This window comes from Podarcis cretensis (assembly GCF_951804945.1).
Source record: "Podarcis cretensis genome assembly, chromosome: 8".
Lineage (NCBI taxonomy): Eukaryota > Metazoa > Chordata > Lepidosauria > Squamata > Lacertidae > Podarcis > Podarcis cretensis.
This window is the reverse complement of record NC_137177.1, coordinates 56,483,590-56,507,220: the sequence shown is the minus strand read 5'-3', so window position 1 is coordinate 56,507,220 and position 23,631 is coordinate 56,483,590. Positions and strand designations below refer to the sequence as shown.

Here is a 23,631-nt window from a genome sequence, read left to right as displayed (position 1 = left end):
AGAGAAGTTTCTAGAACCTTCTTGAATTAATTAGAATAGGAAAGATCTCTACACTTTAAACCAATACTTCCTGTACCAATAAATGCAAACCTGACAGTCCTACACTCTGGAGCAGCAGAAAACAAACTTGTTCCATCTTTCATGTAACAGCCCTTCAGATATTTGAAGACGGTTTTCATATTACCTCTCAGGCTTCTCTTCTCCAGCCTAAACTTACCCAACTCCATCATTACACTAAAGCAAGAGATTTGCTTCCAGGAAGCTACTATTGACTAGAAATAGACAAATTTCTCAATTTCAGTTTCCCTCATTTTTCCAGTCTCCCTCCCCCACCCCTTTTCCACATCAGGTTGCAATTCTCCTGCCACTAGCATTTGAAAGCACATTTATCCTTAATATATATATCCACTACATTCACACTCACTTCACTTGACATCTGGAATAAAAAAAATTAAAGAGGTTTTGGGTTGATCTGCTCTTTTTTTGTTTCCAATTAAAAAGAAAAAAGAAACCATCTGCTGCTCATCACTGCAATTAGATAGTATGTGCGTTTTCATCTTCTTCAAATCTTATGAGAGCAAAGAGCCCAGAAAGGTGGGACACATCTGTTATTTATTTATATTTCATTTGAAAAAGATGCACTTAATGGTCTTACAGAGTCCTATGATTAGAAGTAGTGGAGTGGGGGATCTTCAGATTTTGAGTGGGAAATTAAAAAGGGAAATGTTAACAAAAGTGGGTTGTGAGTGTTCCAAGCAGAAACATCTTCCATGTGTTAAAAATTTTAAATGACGCCAAACGGCTTACCATTTTCCCCCCTTTTAAAATTAATAAACAAATATCTCATTTTCAGATTCTATTTCCCACCAGCAGCACCTTTGCAGTGGCTGAAGATTGAAAATAAAACAACAAGACCAGACCCACAAACAAAACTGTGAAACTTCCATTCAACAACAGTCCAGTTACTGATCACTCTTTCCCATTAATCTTCATGTTCCTGCACCTATGGAACAATCTATTTCTTGCACAAAACCCATTAACACGTGCTGTTCTGAAGCCCCATTCCTTTCAGTAGAACTGTGCAGAGCAATTTCAAGTTGAAGGTGTCCAAGGTCAAGGGAGATTCAAACGCAGAAGAAGGTTTTTGATATTGCAGATGGCTGGCGGGTGCAGGCAACTGACAGCATGTGTGACCCCCCTCCTCGCTAAAACATCTGCACTGTCTGTTTGATGCTACCAGGGAAGGTTCAGAGCTCTTGTATTACTATACAAAGCCCTAAAAAGCTTGGGTCCAGGATGCCTGAGCTCTTACATCCCAGCCTGATCACTGACATCATCCAGAGGAGCACAGTTAGCTATCTCCAATATTACAGAGTCCTGACTAGCTTCAATGAGAAGTTGGGCTTTTAGTATCACTGGTCCCTTGCTTTGAAATACTCTTGCAGCAGAGATGCAGCAGGCATCTTGCTTTTGACTTTCAGGCATCTTTTGAACACTATTTTTTATGCTGCCTGGCCTTTGCAGCTGCTTAAACTTTCTTGATTAGCCAGTTATTATCTGTGATTCCTGCATCACAGAGGGTTGCTCTAGACGACTCTTGGTGTGCCTTCCAACTTTACAACTCTATGATTAATATTAATGCTTATTTTATTTATTTTTTCTATGGTGCTTTACGTTCCTAGTCTTATACATGGAAAAATATGGTATTTTCTAGGGTACTACACCACACAGGAAGTCTGTATGAACAGCAAAGGCTCCCCATTTTATACGGTCACCCTCCAGTTCATGGAAGCTAGCATGCTCATCCCTACTCTACCTGATTGTAGGTTTCTTATACATGAACATGTCTGGGCCAGGACCCACATTTTTGATCTATACCAGAAGAGGCAGGGGAGCAAACCATGTCACAGGAGTAGTCAATGTGGTTCCCTTCATACGTTGCTACTGGACTATAGCTTCTGTCACCATTGGTCATGTCAGATAAGGCTGATGGGAGCTGAAGCCCAACATCATGTGGAAAGGCACTGCTTTGGCTATGCCTGCCATAGATTCACATGCTCTATAATTCCTATTAAAACATTTGAAAGGCTTACCAATAAAAAAGCAGGGCTCACGAATTTCCAACAAAGTCTCCAGTAGAGGCCTGGTTTGAAGCCCATCATTTGCTGGATGTCTTCACTGAACCTGTCCACACCTGAAGGTTGACCACAAATATAAGACAGAAGCAGACAGCGCATGGATACATTTGACAACAACAGCCACTGCAGTGCTTGATGTCCACACTACTTGCTTGCCATCCCACTTAAAGCTGATAAGCTGTTCAAATATGACTCATGTTCTGTGGCATCATCAAAAGGATGTTGCTTTATGAAATGATGGCCACATAACTGTCATCTTGAAGTTACTGGATCCAATGAAATTTAAGCAATTTGCTGCAGTTCCTGTGTGTGCTTATTTGGGAGTAAGTCCCAGGAACTCGGGGGGGGGGGGGGGGAGAGAGGGACTAAACTCTGGTAAGGTTTCATACATTTGGAATGCTGTCAAGTAGCAAATCACAGCAAAGGTTTGTCCTCTCTAAAACCCTAATTCAGCTCAATTGTTGTAAGCAAAGTCCCTTAATTCTACAAAACTTCCTAACATCTGTTAGTATGAGGGTTTTTAAAAACAAAGTACCAATATTTACAATGTTAATTAGCAAATCTAGTTAGGGTTCTGCTGAAATGGGCACATTTTTCCATTTTGCAATGGCAAAAAAGTCACTTCTTTTTATGATTTTCTAGGAGTTCTCCAAAAAGGGAAAGGCATCATGCAGCAACATCTGCAATGCAGCACCATAACAGCACCAAGTTCCTAATGTTAGAATCATAGAATTGGAAAGTTGGAAGGGACCCGCAGGGTCATCTAGTCTAACCCCTAAAGTTGTCCATGGTATCTGGGTTCTCCCATGTGCCTCTTTTTCAGGAAGAAGCCAGCCCAGGAAAATGGAACTAAAGCAGGGAAGAGGGAAAATAATGCCAGAGAACCAGAAGGAAACATGTGCACATTTTGCGTGGCAAGTTCCCTCCCCCATAAGAAATGAAGACACAGGACACGTTATTTAAGGTTAATGGGCGTAAATGGCCACAACTTTATTGATTACAGAATTGAAGGTATTGGCCTTAGGCATTGGCTCCTATCAACTACCCGGCACGGTGACCGGGAAGGGTTGAACACTAACCGTGGGTGTCCTGTTGAAGTACGCCAACTAGGACCCCACGGGTGTCACCGCTCGTGGGCGTGCCGGTGGCCCTTACCTTACTAGGTCTCGGACAAGGCAACGCCCCCGGAGTCCTCTACCGGACTACCCTTTTCCTTGGGGGAAGGTGATGGCATTTCCTTCCCCCCCGTCCATTTGCATAACAATTGACCCCTGCCAATGCCTAACCGCCAAATACCGTTAAAGTTGTGACGTTTGCTACGAGGTAGGCGAAAAAACCAAAAGGCTGGAAATTTGCCAACTTGGAAAAATTCCTACCAGGCCCCTTGTGGCGACCAACCGAAGTCCATAGCAAGGTCAAGCCTGCCTAACCTGCGGGTGGGTGGGATGGGAAAACCTCTCGGCTGCCGAGGAGTAAAGAGGGCGGACCCGAGGCGTGCCTGGCCTTAAATAGTATTAGGCCATGCCTCCCTGGCCCGCCGATTGGCAGGCAGGGGGGGGCAGGCACGCCCGGGGATTCCCTGGATCTCGCGGGGGCTGAAATCCAGCCCCCACGCATGTGGGAGGGGCCAGCCCGCAACCCCCTCTCTTCCCGAGGCTCAGAAATGGCTTTGCCCCTCCCTAAAATCCCTTTGTTGCCCAAAATGACAGTCAAACATATAAGAATATCCACTCAATTTGCAAACACCACAGTTTATCCTTGTAATAACAAATTCTTATTTGTAATCATTCTTTGTAAAAACTCTTACATGCAGTCATTCTTTCCCCACATCAACAGACACAGCTTAAGCTGCCATCAAAACATTTCAGAAAAACTTCCTTTGGCTGGTGCTAAAATGTCAAGTGCGCCTTTCAGCTAAACAGAGTTTTCTGCTGGTCAATAAGGCAACTGGGCATTGAAGGAAGGGGATAGCTGGTGTGTGTGTGTGTGTGTGTGTGAGAGAGAGAGAGAGAGAGAGAGAGAGAGAGAGAGATCAACTCTGAAGATAGTAGATAGGCAGAGCCATGCCAGATTTAACCAATGATCAATTTTAACATTCCCTACAGCCATAATAAATTATGTTTTACAGAGCAATGTGTCAACAACAAAAACCATCTCTTAGCTTCCTGAAACAGTTGACTTGAAAGTCTCCCCTCATACTGATCCACAGGGGGTAATCAGCCTTCTACCTTCTATAGCTGATCATATATCTGTCTACATTGACTGGTAGTAACTCTCCAGAGTTTTAGGCAGCAGACCTACCTGAAAATTGAACTCTGCAGGCATAGAAGATGCTCCACCACTGAGTCATGACCCTGGTCTAATGTAGGGAGCTGCCTTCTACCCACCCAGACCACTGGTCTATTCCACTAAACATCTTTTAAACTCCATTGAACACAGGAACATAGGAAGATGCCTTATTCACTGAGTCAGACAGCTGGTCCATTTAGATCAGTGTATTGTCTATATGATAGGGACGCAGGTGATGCTGTGGGTTAAACCACAGGGCCTAGGACTTGCCAATCAGAAGGCTGGCGGTTCGAATCCCGGCAATGGGGTGAGCTCCCATTGCTCAGTCCCTGCTCCTGCCAACCTAGCAGTTCGAAAGCATGTCAAAGTGCAAGTAGATAAATAGGTACCGCTCTGGTGGAAAGGTAAATGGCGTTTCAGTGTGCTGCTCTGGTTCGCCAGAGGCGGCTTAGTCATTCTGGCCACATGACCTGGAAGCTGTACGCCTCTCCCTCGGCCAATAAAGCGAGATGAGTGCCGCAACCCCAGAGTCGGTCACGACTGGACCTAATGGTCAGGGGTCCCTTTACCTTTATTGTCTATATGATAAGGAGTGGCCTTTCAGGATTTCAGGCAGGGGTCTCTCCCAGTGCTATCTGGAGATACTAGGGCTTGAACCTGAGACCTTTAGAATACAAAATGTGTGCTCTACCACTGAGCTATGTGCAGCAGTAAATTTGAATAGGAGCATAGGAAGCTGCCTTATACTGAGTCAAACCATTCGTCCATCTAGCTCATCACTGTTTACACTGGCAGGCAGCTGCTCTCCAAGGTTTCAGGCAGGATATTTTCCCAGTCTGACCTGGATACACCAGGAATTGAACCTGGGGCCCTTTGTGTGTAGAACTTCCAAAGGGAAGGGGATATGAGCAAGAGAAGGAAGAATGGTAGTAATTAGGAAAGAACTAGTTCTAAGAAATGAACAGAGTCTGGCTAATTGCAGAGAGTCAATGACATGAACCGCAACCAAAAGGAAGCTATTCTAAAAGGCCAGTAAATCAGAGTTCAGGGGAGTAAATAACTTCTGAGTCCAAAGAAGATAGGGATGTTGTTAATGTCATATTCTTTGATCAGCAAACTCCAACAGATATGCCGTAACCTCAGTCACATCCCAGCATTTATACTTATGCAGGGAGAGTAGAGGCCCATTTATAAGCAGCAAAGCAGAAGGCATAGGATGAATTTCACACAACAAACGTTGACCTTGTTTCAACTTTGAGAGGACTGAAGCTATGTTGTCCGTTATACTGAAGAGGAGACAGCTGAATCAAAGAGGAAAGAATCTGAAGGATTAACAAGTGAGTCAAAGAGATGAAGAAGAAATGCAATCTCTATGGAAGGTGTTGATTAACGTCGAGCTTTTTATGGGGACAGTTTGAAATGATATGGTGCATGACGAATTACTTCCATGAACCTGGTTACAGGCCTTTTAATGCAGATGGGGAAAGGGGTGAGGGAGCATGCAACAACCCGCATCATCTTGTTTGGATGATTGTGTCCTCAATGCGCTTTTGGAGTTGCCAAAGCACTTAGGAGGTCTTTGGCAGAAGAACTGAAAGATGAGAATGTGTGTGACCAGGCAGAGGCGTTTGATGAGGGAAAGGAATGGTAAGAACAAAGGGAGGAAAGTTCATAAGAAAACCATTTAAGAAGACACCTGGCTATGACCAGGAAAAAAAGGAAGGGTGGTGGTGTGGGGGTAGACTTCATTCTGTGACGGCAATAATGTGGAGCGTTCTCAGTTCCGGACCTCTTGTTTCAACAGAATGGGAGATAATTTTGAAGGAGCAATGAAGAGAAGAAATTTAGCAAAAAGGCGGGGAAGGGTCTCGTGGCTCAGACTAGGCTAGGGAGCACCTCCACTGATGCAAACTTTTTTAAACAGGGATAGGGAAGAGGCAATCCTCCAGATGTTGTTGGATCTTTGCTCCCATGAATTGCAGGAGGTTGGACAAGATGATCCTCCGGCTCCCTTCAGACGCTATGATTCTATAACTTTCTATCTCTGACCATTGGGACTGAAGGGAATTGTCATGCAACAACTTGTTGATGGTACTAGGTTCCCCACAAGAAAGAAAGAAAGAAAGAAAGAAAGAAAGAAAGAAAGAAAGAAAGAAAGAGGGATCCAGTCTTAGGCACATTACATTTAAAGCATATGATTCCACTTTAACAGCCATGGCTTCCTCCAAATACTCCTGGAGACTGTAGTTTGTTAAGGGTACTGAGAGTTGCCAGGAGAGCCCTACTCTGCTTGCAGCTTGCTACAATCCCCAGAGATTCTTGGGAAGAGGGACTGACTGTGGTTTAACTATCCAACTCTCTCCCCAAGGAACGCTGTCCTAGCAGAGCTTGAGATGCCCTGCAATCACATGCATTTATACAACATGATGGGAACAGTGTAATTGAGGGCATAATTAACGCTGTGCTCCCAGCCTTCAAGGTAGTAGTTGGTCAGAAGCTTCCTCGCTCTTACCTCTTGGCAGGCGCATGTGTGATTAAAAAGCCATTTCCCCCCAGGTTGCCCTGCTGTGTTTAGTAAACTCTCTAAAGAGCTGTTATAATAAATACAGCTTCAGCAAGCTTTTCAAGCCCAGGTTATCTAAACGCATTCATTTTCATTTGCAGGAGAAGGAGGAGAGACATCTGGCTGGCTGGCAGTGTTATGATCGTCTACACAGTGGGAAAGAGGGGGGAAATTAATCTCTCTGTGTCTCCTTTACTCCACTGGTCTGTGTTTATGTCCTTTGGCTATTTGACATACAGAAAGCATCAGAGGGCAAAGCTCTGTTCTCTGATGTTGAATTGCAACTAATCTCAAAAAGCTGAGCTGAGTGTGTAAATAAAGGGAGTTTTTGACCTGATGTTTTGGTCTCTGTCTGATAGACAGCAGATGAAGACGTCAAAGAAAAAAGAAACACCTCTGTTTGGACTGGACTTTTGCATAAGGCTGATGGGAGGCTCACAATATTATATTGATTTGTATATAACATAAAATGCATATGAAAAACCAGCCTATTAAAAACTAGGTGTTGAGGAGAAAGGCCATAACATGCCTTTCACGTGCATATTCTAGTATATGGGAATGGAGACTTTTGTTCAATGGGCAGTCACACTGATCCCATGAGCTGCAGCCTGATGTCATACATTCCAGAGCTAGGGATGGAGGAGAAATTCAATTCAGCTTGCATTTAATAGTGAACCTCCTTAACATGCACTTTTCAAAACTGTATGAGAACTGAAACACAGCTGTCTCTCGAAGTTTGCACTTCTTAGAATTATTCAAATCAAACAGCGTTTACCAAAATGCATATGTCAGAGGTGAAATGTGCATAAAAATCAGCAACTGAAAACAACATACAGAAACACATTATGTTAGGGAAAACAACGGCCAAAATATGCACATTAGTCAAAACTGCGCACAAAAAGTATGATGATCAGGAGAAATCTTCACTAGAATTTCTGGCGAATTTTCATGAGATGTGTTTTTAATTAGGATGTAGACCCCCCCCCCCGTAATACTGGAACCCGAGCCATTCAATGAAGCTGAATGGTGGGAGAAGGACTTCTTCACCCAGCACATACCTGCTGAGGTTCATCTGCAGGAGATGGCTACAGCATTCATGCCCTGCTTTGGGCTTCTCATAGGAATTTGGTTGGCCTCAGTGGAAAAAGAATGCTGGTCTAGATAGCCCCTTTGTCTCTTCTTCTTTGATTCCTGCTCATCCACATTCCCTTTCTCTAAACTACTATGATGTTACTGTAGCAATTACTTTGGGGGGAAACACTGCAGTTTACTCTGACTGGTTGCAGTCATAAACAATTGGAACAATCCTCCCCCACCGCTGGCTCACCATAAAACCAGGAGACGCCAATGGCTTCTATTAAAACAGCAAACAAGATGGACGTCCCAGCAGCAAATGTGTCCAACAGAGTCAGTATGTAGATTCCACCCTAAGTAACAAGAAGAAAGCATCCAATAAAACAAGCAGCCCAGAAATACTCGAACACTCAAAGCTCTGATTGGATGGGATCTAATTTGCTTGACAACCCATGTAACCAATCTATTTCAGTCCTAGGAGATTCTGACTCAATACAGACCAGGTTTTCCCCCTAACCTGGTGTCTGTGATGGACAGACCATTGGGTTATCATCCTGGAGGCTGTTGGCCAATCATGCAGAGTAAAAGTAGGAAGAGACAGATTTAAAAGAAACAGTCATGGGGAATGATAAGTAAAGAACATCAACTTGAACTCCGGGAGTGGGGGAGAGGGGGATATAAATGCAATAAATACATTACTAATTTTTAATTCTGTAATTTGAATCTCTCACTGGAGCATAAGACAACAGGATTTTCTCTATCATCTATGTATTGGATCGGCAGCAGTTTCTGGCCATTGTGCCAAATCGTTAACTCCCCGACACAAAATTTGATGGAAGGATTGGCAGCTATCCACTTGGTAGTCACTTGAGTTGTTGCCCAAGAATAGGCACAGACTTCCCAAAGGGACACTTACATTTGTTATGCAAAAGAGAGCAACGAGGAAGGTGCCAAAGGAGACCCCAAATGTGAAAAGTTTTCTATGTCTTTTTAGGATGTGGAAATCATCTGCTAAGCCGGTGACGACAGCTTCCATGCCACCCATCTAAAAAGAAAAAGAAAATAAAAAAAGAAAATTGCAGGTTAGCAAAAATGCTTTATCATTTAACCTTCTCCCATTTGTTTTTTTTTTAAAAAAACTGGTATAAATTAATTACTCCAAGGGTGGCATCCAATGCAAGTCCTATGCAGAGTAGACCTAGAAGTAAATGGACATGGCTAACTTAGGATCATTTATTTCAGTGGGTCTACTCTGAGTAAGATTCCCAGAGTTCTCTGTGAAAAGGAATTGATTGTTAAACCATTCTGAAATTGTAGCTCTGGCAGGGGAATAGGAGGTCGCCTGACAATTATTGGCACCCTTAAGAAACTACAGCTCCAAGAATCTTGGAGAGTCACTGTGAATCAGTATAAACAATACTGAAATAGATAGATTAATTATCTGACTCAGTATAAGGCAGCTTTCCATGATCCAAGATCCACCAAATCTGGCTTCTGTCTCTAACTCTGGAGCCACCTTTAGAGTCAAATTGGCCAAGGGAAACTCATCAGATGAGCAAAATGGGAGATGGCTATTTTCTGCTGTTTGCCACAAATATCTGGTAACCAAAGATATCTTGTATCCAGACATGAGAGGTTCCATATGACATCTAATGACAATGGACAGACCAATCCTTCATGAATTTAACTAATCCTCACTAAGAAAACCTATTAAGCGTATGACCAAATGCCACATCCTGTGTGATTGAATTTCGCAAGTCAATTATCTGTTGTGCAAGTTTTTCCTTTTTCCCCCTTTTTTGGGGGGGAGGGGGCCTGTCTTGAACCTATTACCAATTAGTTTCATCATGATCCAAGAGCTAGTAAAATGAGAGGGAACAACAGCAACCACTCTCTATAGCCAACATCTCCTCATAGGAATGATTTCGGACATGTAAACAAAACTACTTCTCCATGCAGCACTAATAATAATAATAATAATAATAATAATTTATTATTTATACATACAGTAATTAAAGTATGGCACTCCCGCCCATGGGGGAGGGGCACTGTGATAGCAACCAACTTGAATGCCTTTAAAATAGGGTTGGACAAATTCATGAAGGAGAAGGCTAGCCACAATGGCTATGCTCTACTTCAGGCACAGGCAAGCTTGGCCCTCCAGATGTTTTGGGACTACAACTCCCATGATCCCTAGCTAACAGGACCAGTGGTCAGGGATGATGGGAACTGTAGGTCCCAAAACATCTGGAGAGCCGAGTTTGCCTATGCCTGCTCTACTTCTACAGTCAGATGCGGTAATGCTTCTGATTACTAGTTGCTGGAAACCTCATGAGGGGAGCACAGGTGCCAACTATAGGGGGCCTTGGGGGCCCGGACACCCATAAGTTTTTTTTGGGGGGGGCGCACAGCACCCACAGCACGGGCTCCAACACAACTTCCGGTTTCTACCTTATGCTGACATCCATTGGGTCTCTTGCTTCCTCCTGATAAATGACTGGTGTCTTTCAAGCTTTTATTCCTCTTGAAAGTGCATCACAGTCAGTCAGTCACCCAACTGTAGTTTGAAGGCTCTGTTTGTTTTTCCCAGAAGTGAACTCACTCTTGATTTAAATATAGAAATCTTGATGCCACTCCAGCATCAAGAACAAGAAGGACTGAGTGCAGTTAGAGTGCTCTGAATGTATGGGGCAAGTCTGAAGTTTCAGCAAGCCACTTAATCCCAGTTAAAGAAAGTAAAGACAGACACTTATGAAAGTTCCCCCATGCCACTGGTCCCCCTTCTCTAAAGCTCTCTTAATATGGTAACAGACGTTGAGAGATCTGATTGTGAAATTACATTTAGGTCACTGAAATCCATGATGAAATGACTGAGATTCATTTAACTATTATTGTTCAAGCACCAGCCATAAACACAGGCTGAATCCAGATAGAAATGAAATCCTGGTAAAACTTTTCTGAGGCAGCTAAACAAAAACAGTGTGTGATTTGAGAAAAGAACATAGGGGTTTTGTCTTTCTTATTTCAGGCCTTCTACATACCAGAGAGATATTCAACTAACCACACAGAGGAAAGCTCCCCCAGAACTACATAATCAACCAGAGAGTGTGCTAACTCAGCAACTTCATGCTGCTCTGCTTGCTGGCTAAGCAACACCTCCACTACCATCTTGGTTGGCCTGGCTTACTGATAACATAATTAACCCTTAAGTTAAAAACTGAATGATCTCTGCTGTGGGACCTCTTACATAAATGGAGCAGCAGCGTGGGAGTGCCATTCATATATGTGTGTGAATAAAGAATGTTGCAAATGAAAAATAACATATACTTACAGAACTGTCAATACCCAGTGAAAGCAGCATTATGAAAAACACTATTGCCCAAAAAGTTGATCCTTTAAGGGTTGAAATAGCTTCTGGATAAATGATGAAAACTAATCCAGCTCCTGAAAAAGAAGGAAAGAAAAATAGTTTCCTAATTGCACAACTTTAAGGCAAGATTTTATATTTATATTTAATATTGGTTGGTTATGCCTTGGTTAGAGAGCCTTCTTTAATATTGTCTCTAATTCAGTTGCTTCCCTTCCTACCCCCACCCAACCCTTGGCTTAAAAGTTATATATGCTGCATTGTAGTGCTTGTAATATGTCAGAAGGTGTCACTATAGTGCTGCTTGCACAGCTTGCAACATAATGTATGTGGCCTAATCCTGCCTGGAAAGGCTTCTGCTTTGGGCCCAAAATGTGTTAAGAAAAGATTGGCTGTTTTCATGTTTGTTATTGGTAGCCACATTGTCACCTGGCATAAGAACATCAAGTGATACAATAAAATATTATTCCCTATAAAATGAATAAGGAAACAAGCCTTGAAAATAACCAGTCTTTTCTTAAAACATTTATGAGACAGAGAAATCTTTCCAGTTCTGCAGGATTAGACCACATGCATTTCACAGCATGCAACTCAGAAGACTGAGAGAGGCACATAGGCCAGAAGTGAAAATCGAGAGGAGAAAAAGGAGAAAAGTACTGCTTCAAGTTGGTGCAGAAGTGGCTTTGTCAACAGCACAAATAGATAGACATTGCATATAGACCAGGGAAATAAATCCCAGAGGGAACACACAAACATTAGCCAGAAATTGTACTTTGGAGCCTAGATATGTGCTTCTTGTTGGGAGCGAAGCTGGTTACCGGAACCAGTTGTGGGGGGTAGAATAAACAGAAAGGCAAGATGGAATCGATGAGGGAAGAATAAGTTGTCTACAAGTAACTATCTGTAGATCATTTATTCTCAGGCTGTGCTTCCTTCCTCCTCTTCTTCCTCCAGTTAGTTAGTGTTAGACCTTTTTTTGCGAACCACATGACTCCATGATGGCCACATGCAATCTTGTACTCAGAATGGCTTTCTTTGCCTGCAGTAATAAACCTTACAATACTTTATTCTTTCAACCAGCAGGCTTACCAGACTATACATACTGTATAACAGTATACCATTGCTATATTTTCTGGGTAGGTGGGTCACTGTCACTTACCAAGAGAGAGAGGAGGAGGAGTGAGGTGGCAGTGTGGTCAATGTGGTGTAAACACAGTAATGGACCCAATCTGGTATTGCTGGTAGCGCATTTAAAAACACAAGAAGAGCCTGCTAGTTGAAGCCAATGGCCCATCTAGTCCAGCATCCGGTTCTCAATGTGGCCACCCAAATGCCTGTGGGAAACTCGCAAGCAAAACCCAAGCACAAGTAGCACTATCCCATCCTGTGGTCTCTAGAAACTATTATTCAGTAACATTGCTGCCTCCAGCCATGGAGGTAGAGCATAGCCATGATGGCCAGCAGCCATTGATAGCCTTCTCTTCCATGTATAATCCTAATTCTAAAGCCATTCAAGTTGGTGGCCATCACTGCCTTCTATGAGAGTGAGCTCCATAGATTAACCATGCTCTGTGTGAAGAAGGGCTTTCTTTGGTAGAATCTACACACATATAAAAAATGCTGTGAAAATGCTTTTTTTAAAAAAATGTTTTGAATAATACATTGAATTTTGCATAGCCCACTGTTGCCATCTAGTGTCACGCTTGTATGTTGCACTTTACAGCACATTTAAAACTGTATAGATGAGTCATTTATCTGTCCTGAATTCTGCAACATTCAGATTCATTGGCTGTATCCTGTCATGTGGCATTTTCAACTAAAAAAGGAGAGGTGCATAGGTTTATGTAGTTTGAATCAAGGAAAGTGTGCAGATGCATTCTTACCTTCAGTGGCCACATCTTGAATTTTGACTTTGTATACGTGTGCCATGTAGCCCAGTATAGAAAAAATGGCAAATCCAGAGATGAAGCTAGTGACACAATTGATCGTACTGGTCATCAGCGCATCCCTAGGAGAAATCAGGAGATGATGAAAAGGCAGCAAGCAGATCCCAGTGCCAAACCCAGTTAAGAACCTCATGCAATGTCATTTTAGTAGAGCTAAACACAAATTTGAAGTACTTTATACAATTTGACTACTGTTTTTTTAATGCTACCACCCAGGATCAATTTACATGCAGATCATCAAATTCTGCTGACCAAAGCATCTGTTTTGAGGTGACATCTTGTGGTAGATTGCAATTTTGAGTGGACTGGTGTCAGTGTGTTAATATTCCAAGTATCAGGAACAGAAGGCTCAGGTAGAGTCAATGGGCCTTGTCCGAGTGAAAAGAAATATCAAGAGATCTCCACACTACTTCGGCAAAGTGGTTAAAGTGTTAAGACGATGAGCCAGGTGACATGCATTCAAATTCCTACTCAGCCTCAAAAATCACTCGGTAGTGCTGTACTGAAAATGTACAGAAACTTTAGTGAAAAGCTCATGGGTAGAGTGCTTTCCTCACTTTCAAGGAGGCCACTGGAGATATATATATACAGTGGTGCCTCGCAAGACGAAATTAATTCGTTCCGTGAGTCTCTTCGTCTTGCGGTTTTTTCGTCTTGCGAAGCACGGCTATTAGCGGCTTAGCGGATTAGCACTATTAGCGGTTTAGCAGCTTAGCGGCTATTAGCGGCTTAGCGGCCTAGCGGCTTAGCGGCTATTAGCGGCTTAGCGGCTTAGAAAAAGGGGGGAGGAAAAAACTTGCAAGAACTCGCCCGATGTTTCGTCTTGCGAAGCAAGCCCATAGGGAAATTTGTCTTGTGAAGCACCTCAAAAGACGGAAAACTCTTTGGTCTAGCGAGTTTTTCGTCTTGCGAGGCACCACTGTGTGTGTGTATATAATATATATATATGCTAGACTTGTAGAGTTTAATGATTCTAAATAAATTTTGAAATGCCCTGCAGATGAAGCAGAAAGAAACAGAAGGCGCTTTCATGAGGGAAGAAAACTTTTGGGAAACTGCAGGGCAGGTTTTCACCACCATTGGGTGACTGTGGGACAACCAGTCCCCATCAGCTTATTCTACCTTTCAAGGTTGTTGTGAGGGGGATAAATGAAGGGGAAAGAGCAGGGACATATCAATACATTTGGTTAGCTGAGGCAAAGGGCAAAATGGTTCCACCTTCCAATTTCAGAAACAGAAGGTGGTGAGAATGGCAATAGGCCAAGATCCTACAGCAGCACCCGAGGAGAGGGCAGAGGGCAGGCCATATGGCCAACACAACTGTCTCCTCGGTCTCCTTGTCATTACTGCCTTACCCCCAGAGTAATATAAATTGAAATGGTCTCAGGACCAAACATTGTTTGAGAGTGGAGGTGGCAAACCTGTGGCTCACCAGATGTTGTTGGACCACAACTCCCATCACCTCTGACCATTGCCTATTGTGGCTGGGGCTGATGGAAGTTGGAGTCCATCTGGGGACCACTTTCCCTGCATCAATTCTAAAGGCTATATATATGGAAGAGAGTGAATAACACGATCCAAAGAGTGGAAGACAGGATTATTAATCTTTGAAGAATTTAATGCAATAGTGACTATCGCCTCAAGCAATTCTTATCCAGCGTGGGATGGCATCCCCACTCTGTTTTAGATGTTTCATGGCAAATTTACTCAGATTACAGGATAAAAGCAATTATGCAGGAAACGGTTCTCTCTCTCTCATTTTAAAGGCATGCTTCCTAGTGATTGGTTAATGGTAATCTAATTGCGAAAAAAAAGGCAGATGGTTGTCATTTGGATAACTGCATGTGATTGCAGGTGTTGCTTCTGCTGCAAGATGATGCCCATTCATTGCCACAGTGGAATATCTTACTTGGAAATCTAAAGCCCAGTTCAAATCTGAAACAAACAAAATAGCAGACTGCCAAAGCCACTATTTGCTTCATTGCGGCATTCTGAATTTCGTGGAACATGAAGAGTCTGGTGGATCAGGCCAATGGCCCATCCAATCCAGCATCTTGTTCTCAGTCACCAACCAGATGCCTGTGGGAAATGCGCAAGCAGGACCCGAGCACAAGACCCTCTCCTGTCCTGCGGTTTCCAGCAACTGCTAGTCAGAAGCGTAACTGCCTCCAATTGTGTGGAGCCATTGTGCCTTAGCAGAGACAGGTACCATTACTTCAGTGGAACAGACACACTGGTCCAAATAACTTGCACTGACAACAGTTTGGAGGATGCATGAAAATATGGATGCTTATATGGAGGGAGGGAAGTATACATAGCCACTCTGGGGCAGTTATCCATCCTAAATGAGATTGGGAAACCTATGGCCCTCCAGATGTTTTCTGCCTCAGTCAATATGGGCAATGGTCAGGGCTTATGGGAGCTGTGGTCCAGCAACTGCCACATATGCATGTGCAGTTTCTAGGAGCATCCTCTGAGTCCTTCACCAGGTACCACTGCCATCAAAGATTAGGCTAGTGGTGAATGGGGAGAAAGCCCCAGAGGTGGAATGTTTTTCCACCAGAGGCTCATCTGCTGTCAAATTTAATTACTTTTGCCCAGGCAGCTGCGTTATGTGACCCATGAGAGCAACAAAATACACAGACTGTACAACGGTGATGGGATAAAATCAGGCCAGATCTTTATTGGCAGCAGCAGGCTGGGCAAGGGTTGGCATGGCATTGGGTCCCAGGATCAGTTCATCCTTCAACAAGCCCCATGTTGATGGAATGGATCTGCTGGGTTTGGATTGCTCCAAACCTGCACAACAGGAGTCAGCCAGTGTTGAACCTTGCCGTGGTGCAAGCAAGCAAGATCTCACTGTGGGACCAGGGTACATATTCCAACCAGGCACATACCAAACTCTCGTTTGGGTTTGCCATGGTCAACCCTCCCTCAGGCCCCTTATGGGGGAGCCCTATACTATGTTGATCCTGACCAATGCTATAAAAACAATGTTCTTCTGCTTAACAAAAGAAAGCTGTAATTACACTGAGGGAAAGGTGAAAAAACCCCCAACCAAGTGCCAATCAGGTTGAGAGAAAAGAAAATCATTTCTGGCCCTGTCAACCAATGACCTAAATTTGCTCAGTGAAGGCTCTAACTCGAGGGTGGGTGAGATGCTGTCAAAGCAAAATGGCTGTGAGATCCAGGGGAAGCAGCCTTATATAGGCTTTCCCCTCCCCTCTGCAGCAAGGGCTCATGGGCCAGCTTTTTCCCATGAGCCCATCACATAGAGAAGAAACCTTGCCCAGTATTTTGCTGCAAATCTATGGGCCACAGCGACGCCGGGCAAAGGCGCCATGTGCTTATTGGTCACGGAACGGGGGCTTAGATGCCACACAAATATCTTGATATTTACTCAGCCCTGCTAAGCTTTTAACAGGTTTCCTGTCTCTAAGTGATGTGATACCTTCCAGAATGAGAGACTGCATGCCCCTACAAAACCAGTCACTAGGGAAGAACATTAGGAGAAAGTGGTTGCTCTTTTGGACTTTGCATAGGCTTTTTATTGGCTGGTGTGGGAAACGAGATATTGGACTAGCTGGGTCCAGTAAGGTTCTTAAGTTCAGTAACCTCAGGAATGAATACCTTCTTTCCAGAACTATGGCAGCCCTGTACAGACATGCATGCAAACATAGGAAGCTGACTACTACTGAGTCAGCCCATTGGTCCATCCAACTTAGCATTGTCTTCACTGACTGGTGTGGCTCACCAGGGTTTTGAGCAGAGGTCTCTCCCAGCCCTACCTGGAGATGTCAGGCTTGACCCTTAGAGCTTCTGCGTGCAAAGCAGGCATTCTACCACTGAGCCACATAACTCTAGGAAGCTCACAAGCCAAGGCCCTGTTTTGACCTTTTCCTGCTGATTTCCCCAGTTTGTGGAATGTAAAGGTAGACTGGCTCTGTACATTATTATTAAGAACATACACACATACATGAAAATAAAATTGTCAAACAATCAAAAATATGTTTTCCTCATCTATTTAAACAAATAAAATTGATTACAGGGACATGAGTAGGTTTACAGCATTGTAGCTTACCTGTAGCAGTTGTTGTCAAATCTATTGTAGCTGGCAAAGGCAATTAAGACCCCAAACCCAGCCCCTAAGGAGTAAAATATTTGTGTGGCTGCATCAATCCATACCTGCATAAGGAGAACAGAGGAAGGTAGTTTGTGGATTATAGCAAAATTGAACAACAACAACAACAACAACAACAACAACAACAACAACAGTATTTTCAATTATATAATTTGTTTGGGGAGGGGGGGGGAATCCATTTCATGGATTTAAAACTAAGAAATAGGGGAAAGCTCTGCTGAAATCCAGAAAGCATAGGTGAGCAAGAATTTGAGCCCAGGTGCCTTACTTTAGTATTTTAAGAACAGGGGACAGGCACATCTGTGGCATGAAGCAAAGGAGGAAAACTGGGCTCCTGAGGGCAGACTGATAGGCAAATCTGTCACTCTCAGTTCATCTCCATTTCTCATTTTTCCAGTGTTCACTTCCAAATCACTTTGCTAATGATTATGATTTTTTTAAAAAAAAGAAGTCCTCATGAAAATTCATTGGCATTTTGGTGCAAATTTCTTCTAATATGCATATGCTTGTATGCATTTGCCTAAATTACAAATGGGGTGATTTTTGCCACTAACAGATGCATTTTTGTGAACACTTTGCCCCCAACATATGCATTTTGTATGCATTACTTGGCTGGACAACTGCATTACAAAATTCGGAGAAGCATGTTATTTAAAATAGCAGCTGTGTTCAGGTTTGTGTATTGCATTGGAAAGTGCACCCTTAAGATTTAGACATGTTTGAGTGGGGGAGAAGATGGTCCTTAATGTATCTTTGTACTAGGAGAGACTGTGCCCTCCAGACAATTTGGATGAAAACTCCCCCGTGCTGGCTGGGGCTGATGGGAGCTGGCATGGAAAACATCTGGAGGGCACCATGTCAGTGAAGGCTACTCTAGGCCATTAATGGATTGGAAAGTTGGCACCAGCACTCAAAACTGAACCTGGAAACAAACAGGTAACCAATAAAAATGCTATAGGACTGGGGATATGTGACACAGAATTCAAGCAGAGGATCGCTGGACTCAGGCAATGAGTAATACAAAACAATCACAACACGAGAAGTCATAGACATCCAATGAAGCTGAATGTTGATCGATAGATGAAATAACTTCTTCACACAGCACACAGTTATGGGACAATGGAACTCCCTCCCACAGGAGGCAGTGAGGGCCAGTGAGGATTAGACAATTCATTGAGGAAAAGGCGATCAATGGCTACTAGCTTTGCCTCCAGGCAGCAAATGCCTTTCAATATCAGATACTAGAAACCATAAGAGGGGAGAGTGCTCTTGTGCTCAGGTCCTGCTTGTGGGCGAGAATAGGATGCTGGTATGATTATATGGTTAGATGGACCTTTGGCCCGATCCAGCAGGCTCTTCTTATGCTCTTATTTTTACTGGTTGACACCAAGCGTGATGTACCTAGCAATTACTGTGCCCTAGGTGAGGGGTAAGGAAACCGTATCTCTCCAGAGGTTACTTGACTACAGCTCCCATCTTCCCTTATCATTAGCCATGGTGGCTGGAGCTGATGTGAGCTGGAGTCACAACATTCAGAGGCCCACAGGTATGCCAACCTAGGGCCCATGTTATATGTACATGTCAGTCTGTACTTTTTAAAAAAGTCATTCCAATAGGCAGATATTACATCTGATTCAACCTTAAAGGTAAAGGTAAAGGCACCCCTGACCATTAGGTCCAGTCGTGACCGACTCTGGAGTTGCGGCGCTCATCTCGCTTTATTGGCTGAGGGAGCCGGCGTACAGCTTCCGAGTCATGTGGCCAGCATGACTAAGCCGCTTCTCGCAAACCAGAGCAGCGCACAGAAACGCCGTTTACCTTCCCACCGGAGCGGTACCTATTTATCTACTTGCACTTTGACGTGCTTTCGAACAGCTAGGTTGGCAGGAGCAGGGACCGAGCAACGGGAGCTCACCCCGTCACGGGGATTCGAACTGCCGACCTTCTGATCGGCAAGTCCTAGGCTCTGTAGTTTAACCCACAGCACCACCCATGTCCCTGTTTCAACCTTAAGCCACATCTAATTCAGATAATTTGTTCCACCATAACCGTTCCCTGACCTTCCATTCCCCCCACACCAATAAATTTACTTCCTGCATGGTTTAAGCTTAAAACTCTTTTATTTCTCACCTCTGACACATGCCATATGCATTTAAAAATAAATCCAACTGTTGTTTTTGTTTTAATTCCAAGTACACCACAGCTGCAGGCTGCAGTCGACATTTGTGCTATATGTTGACTTCAACAGCACTAGTACTACACAGAGCTGTTTACCCAAAACTACTTCAAGTTTCCTAAATATTTTCCCAAGAGGTGCCAGCCAGTCTCTTCTTCTAAGCTTCAGCATTGCGTCATTGCAAGCATTACTACGCCATTGTGGTAATGGATGATTCTTGCTGGCAAACAATCATAGGCAGATTTATAGCCTGAGGAAGAGAAAAACAACCAGGGCACCCACAAACACTAAAGTATTTGCAGGAAGCTCTTCACAGAGAACAATGAAGAAGGGAGACACACTCTTCCTGGCATCTCAGATTTCACTGGATAGCTACTGCTGCTCCTTTTGTGAAAGAGACACTAGATGTCTGCAGGACAGCAATTCATTCATTGCTGGGGAGCCAATGAGGTTACTACTTCCTGCCGTAGGCATTCCAGACACAGGGATTCATTGTTCAGTATCAGGTACCTTTGAGAAGATATGGGATAACCCCAGAGAATAGCAAATATGAAGCAGCTTGAATTGGGCCTGGAAATGAACAGCAAATAGACAAAGCTGTGACTTAGGTCCACCAAGCCACCCAGTTCTAAAAGGCAGAGGTTCATCTTGAATTACCTAAACAACACATCTGTTAAGTACATGACCCTTAACAGATGCAATTCCCTAGCATCACTTAGCATGAGTGCACATGGAAAGCTCTTAATACAACATGGTGTACTGAATTTTGTTGTTGTTAATTAGGAAGATAAAAAGAGCCTGCTGAGTCAGGCTAATGACTCATCTAGTTCAGCATCCTCTTCTCACACTGGCCACCCGGATGCTTCTGAGAAACTGACCAGCAGATCCCAAGCACAAGAGAACTCTCCCCACCTGTGATTTCCAGCAACTGGTGTACAGAAGCATTACTACATTGGACCATAAGCATAGTGGCTGCTAGTCACTGATATCTTCATCCACGAACTTGTCCAATACTCTTTTAAATCTACCCAAGATGGTGGTCATCACTGCCTCCTGTGGGGGGGGGGGGTGAGTTCCATTGCTTAACCATGCAATATATGAAGACGTGCTTTATTTAACCAGACCTCCATCTGTCAACATTCTGCCTCGTTGGATGTCCAATTGTTCTGTTATTATGAAAGAGGCATAAAAACATCTCTCTATCCAATGAAACTGCATGTGAATGAACAAACTTGGTTTGTTACTGTAATCTCCTTTTCAATGTTAAATGAGAAGGTTGAAACCAAGCACTCACTGTGGCTTCTTTTAATCTTCTAAAGTCAATGTTGAGGTATGCTTTGATTCCATCATACGCACCAGGCAATGTCAGTCCATGGATTAACAGTACGGATAAAACAACGTAAGGCAATGTGGCTGTTATCCATACAACCTATTAAGTTAAGACAAGCAACAAAAAATATTGATCTGTCTCTTGAATGGCAAACACAGCATTACTACTGCAACAACAACAACAACAACAACAACAACAACAACAACAACAACTTATTACTTATATACCACCCAGCTGGCCGGACCTCCCCAGCCACTCTGAGTGGCTCCCAACAGAATACTAAAAGCACAATAAAACTTCCCTAAACAGGGCTGCCTTCAGATGTTTTCTAAAAGTCAGATAGTTGTTTATTTCCTTGACATCCGATGGGAGGGCGTTCCAAGGGATGGATGCCACTACCGAGAAGGCCCTCTGCCCGGTTCCCTGTAACCTCACTTCTCGCAGGGAAGGAACCACTAGAAGGCCTTTGGGAGCTGGACCTCAGTGTCCTGGCTTAACGATGGGGGTAGAGATGCTCCTCTTTCTTTGACTGCTTTTTTCGTTGTTAAAAAAGAAATGCAACCAACCATTTGAACAGCATCTTTCCATTTCAGTATAGTAAGGTAGGAGAGCTGGGGGGGGGGGAATTCACATCTGGCAACCAATGTGCCCCTTTGGTTTCAGATAATACATGGGTAGACGAGTCTTAAAAGCCCAGGGCACAAATTTTCATGGCCTTCTAGTGGCTATGGTGGCTCACATAGCAGTAATGAGTGCCAACTCTGGGAGTGTATATTTGATTCTGGCCAAACTAAACCTCCTAGAGCAAAATATACATCAGGACAAGGTTGTCTTGCTCCCCATTCCTTTCTCCCTTCTGCTTTTCATGTATAAAGAGAGATTGAACTAAGCAGAATTTGCCATTAAGTCTAAATGCAGGAAATTGTGGCTTGATCTAACAGTGGTTACATAAAACAAACCTCAATCAAACCATGTTCAGTCTCTGGCACCTAATCAAGGGAGGCTATGGAAGTCTGAACAGGTATCTGGATATAGCCTGGGTAATTTGGAATGGATGATGGGGACAAAGAAGCTGAAACTTAATTGAGACAATACAAAAGTGTGGTGAGTGGGGTAAGGTCAGTCTTAGAAGGGTTGAGGCTGTCAGGAGCTAGAGTCAAATGTAGGTCAGCAATCAACCCAGAGTCAGTGAAGTTAACTCTTTATTCCAGAAGCCATAACAGCAACTCTTCCCAGCAGGTTTTGTTCTAACAAGGCAAATGAAGGGACTGATTGATGGTCCTCGCCTTCCCTAAGGCTCCTCCTCCCAAGCAGTTGCAAACTGTGCTCCACTTTCTTCATTTTTCTCTGTGTTCTAGGAGACCCAAGGGGAAGGGAAGCTGGCCACAGCAGGAGGGGGAGACTCCCTGGCTTCTTCAGCAGTCTGCTTCTCTGTCTTCTGGCCCCACTCTCCTCCAGCCTCCGTTTCTGCCTCAGAGTCTGAGCTGCCCTCTGCCATAACCTCTTCCTGCTCACCAACCTTGTTACCTTTTTGGCTTCTAACCTTGGGGGTTCCCCAGCTGGTGCCTCCCACCACAACTCTGCATCCAGCCAGTTCATGACAGGATCACAGTTTAGGGGGTACTCCACTGCTTGGCATAGCATCAGAGAAGGTGAAGGGAAGGTAGAAGCTGCATGAACCACTGTGTGCCTATATGTCTGGAACACAAAGCATGGCTTGAAAGTAGACAGTGTTCTGTACAAACCATGGTTTGATGTTACATCTGAACCACCAAAACCCTAATAGAAAAGCCCTTTTAAAAGAAAAAATGTATGTATTAGGAAAATATTTGCCAACCTTTCCTGAAGTTTTCACACCTTTCCACAGGCTGAAGAAAACAGTGATCACCACAACCACGAGACACAGTGTGAGCTGCCATTGGGGCAAGCCAATATCATGAATCCCCCGGCTTAGGTGAAGCTGTAGAACTCTCCGCCTAAGCAAAAAGAGACAGAAGAGGGATTGAGTTAGATCCTTTTGTATGGAAAAACAATCACTAACTGGCTCCACATTTATTTGAAGTGGTGTGACTTGGTTTCAGCAAAGCATGTCCTCCCTAAAAGAGGGCAGATGTTGCAGTGAGACCTGGACACTGACCTCCTGTGTTGTGAGTGGGTTAATTGGACAGCCACAACATCCGACTGGTAGGTCCCTCATTGCAGGGTTTAATCTGGCCACTGGGGTGCAGTCTAAACAGATCGAGGGACCTATATATACCTATGCACGTGACCCAGAGCTTCCTCTTTCGGCTCATGCATTGGAACACCCACCCACCTCTCCCTATATTTAGGGTATTTGTGATTGACCTTGTTATGCCATTGTGCATCATCTGTCATTGGGACAGGGGCACGGCAGGAATTTTCCCCACTTGGCTGATTGGCTGTTGCCATTTGGGTTTCGTTTGCCGCATAGCAAATCATCACAACTTGTAAGGTTGTAGATAGGCACTGGTTCAGGTGATAGGGATGGGAGAACAGTCTTGCCATCCCTATGTGAAGGGATCCAGGGACTCAACTTGGTTTGGTCAACCCCCGAGAGGGGGGTTGTGCCCATGCCTGAGTCCAAGG

General features: G+C 43.8%; 1 protein-coding gene across 1 annotated transcript in view; it reads right to left on the bottom strand.

The window, feature by feature from the left end:
* The window catches only part of SLC6A2 (solute carrier family 6 member 2), a 55,240-nt gene that overhangs the window by 5,742 nt on the left and 25,867 nt on the right, over positions 1-23,631 (bottom strand). Inside the window, exons 5-12 of the mRNA XM_079988803.1 lie at positions 22,862-23,000; positions 20,989-21,123; positions 17,459-17,562; positions 13,315-13,439; positions 11,396-11,508; positions 8,981-9,109; positions 8,318-8,417; positions 2,094-2,194 (exon numbers count right to left, since the gene is read on the bottom strand). Of these exons, the coding sequence (XP_079844929.1) occupies positions 2,094-2,194; positions 8,318-8,417; positions 8,981-9,109; positions 11,396-11,508; positions 13,315-13,439; positions 17,459-17,562; positions 20,989-21,123; positions 22,862-23,000 (946 nt within the window). The remainder of the gene's footprint in view (positions 1-2,093; positions 2,195-8,317; positions 8,418-8,980; positions 9,110-11,395; positions 11,509-13,314; positions 13,440-17,458; positions 17,563-20,988; positions 21,124-22,861; positions 23,001-23,631) is intronic.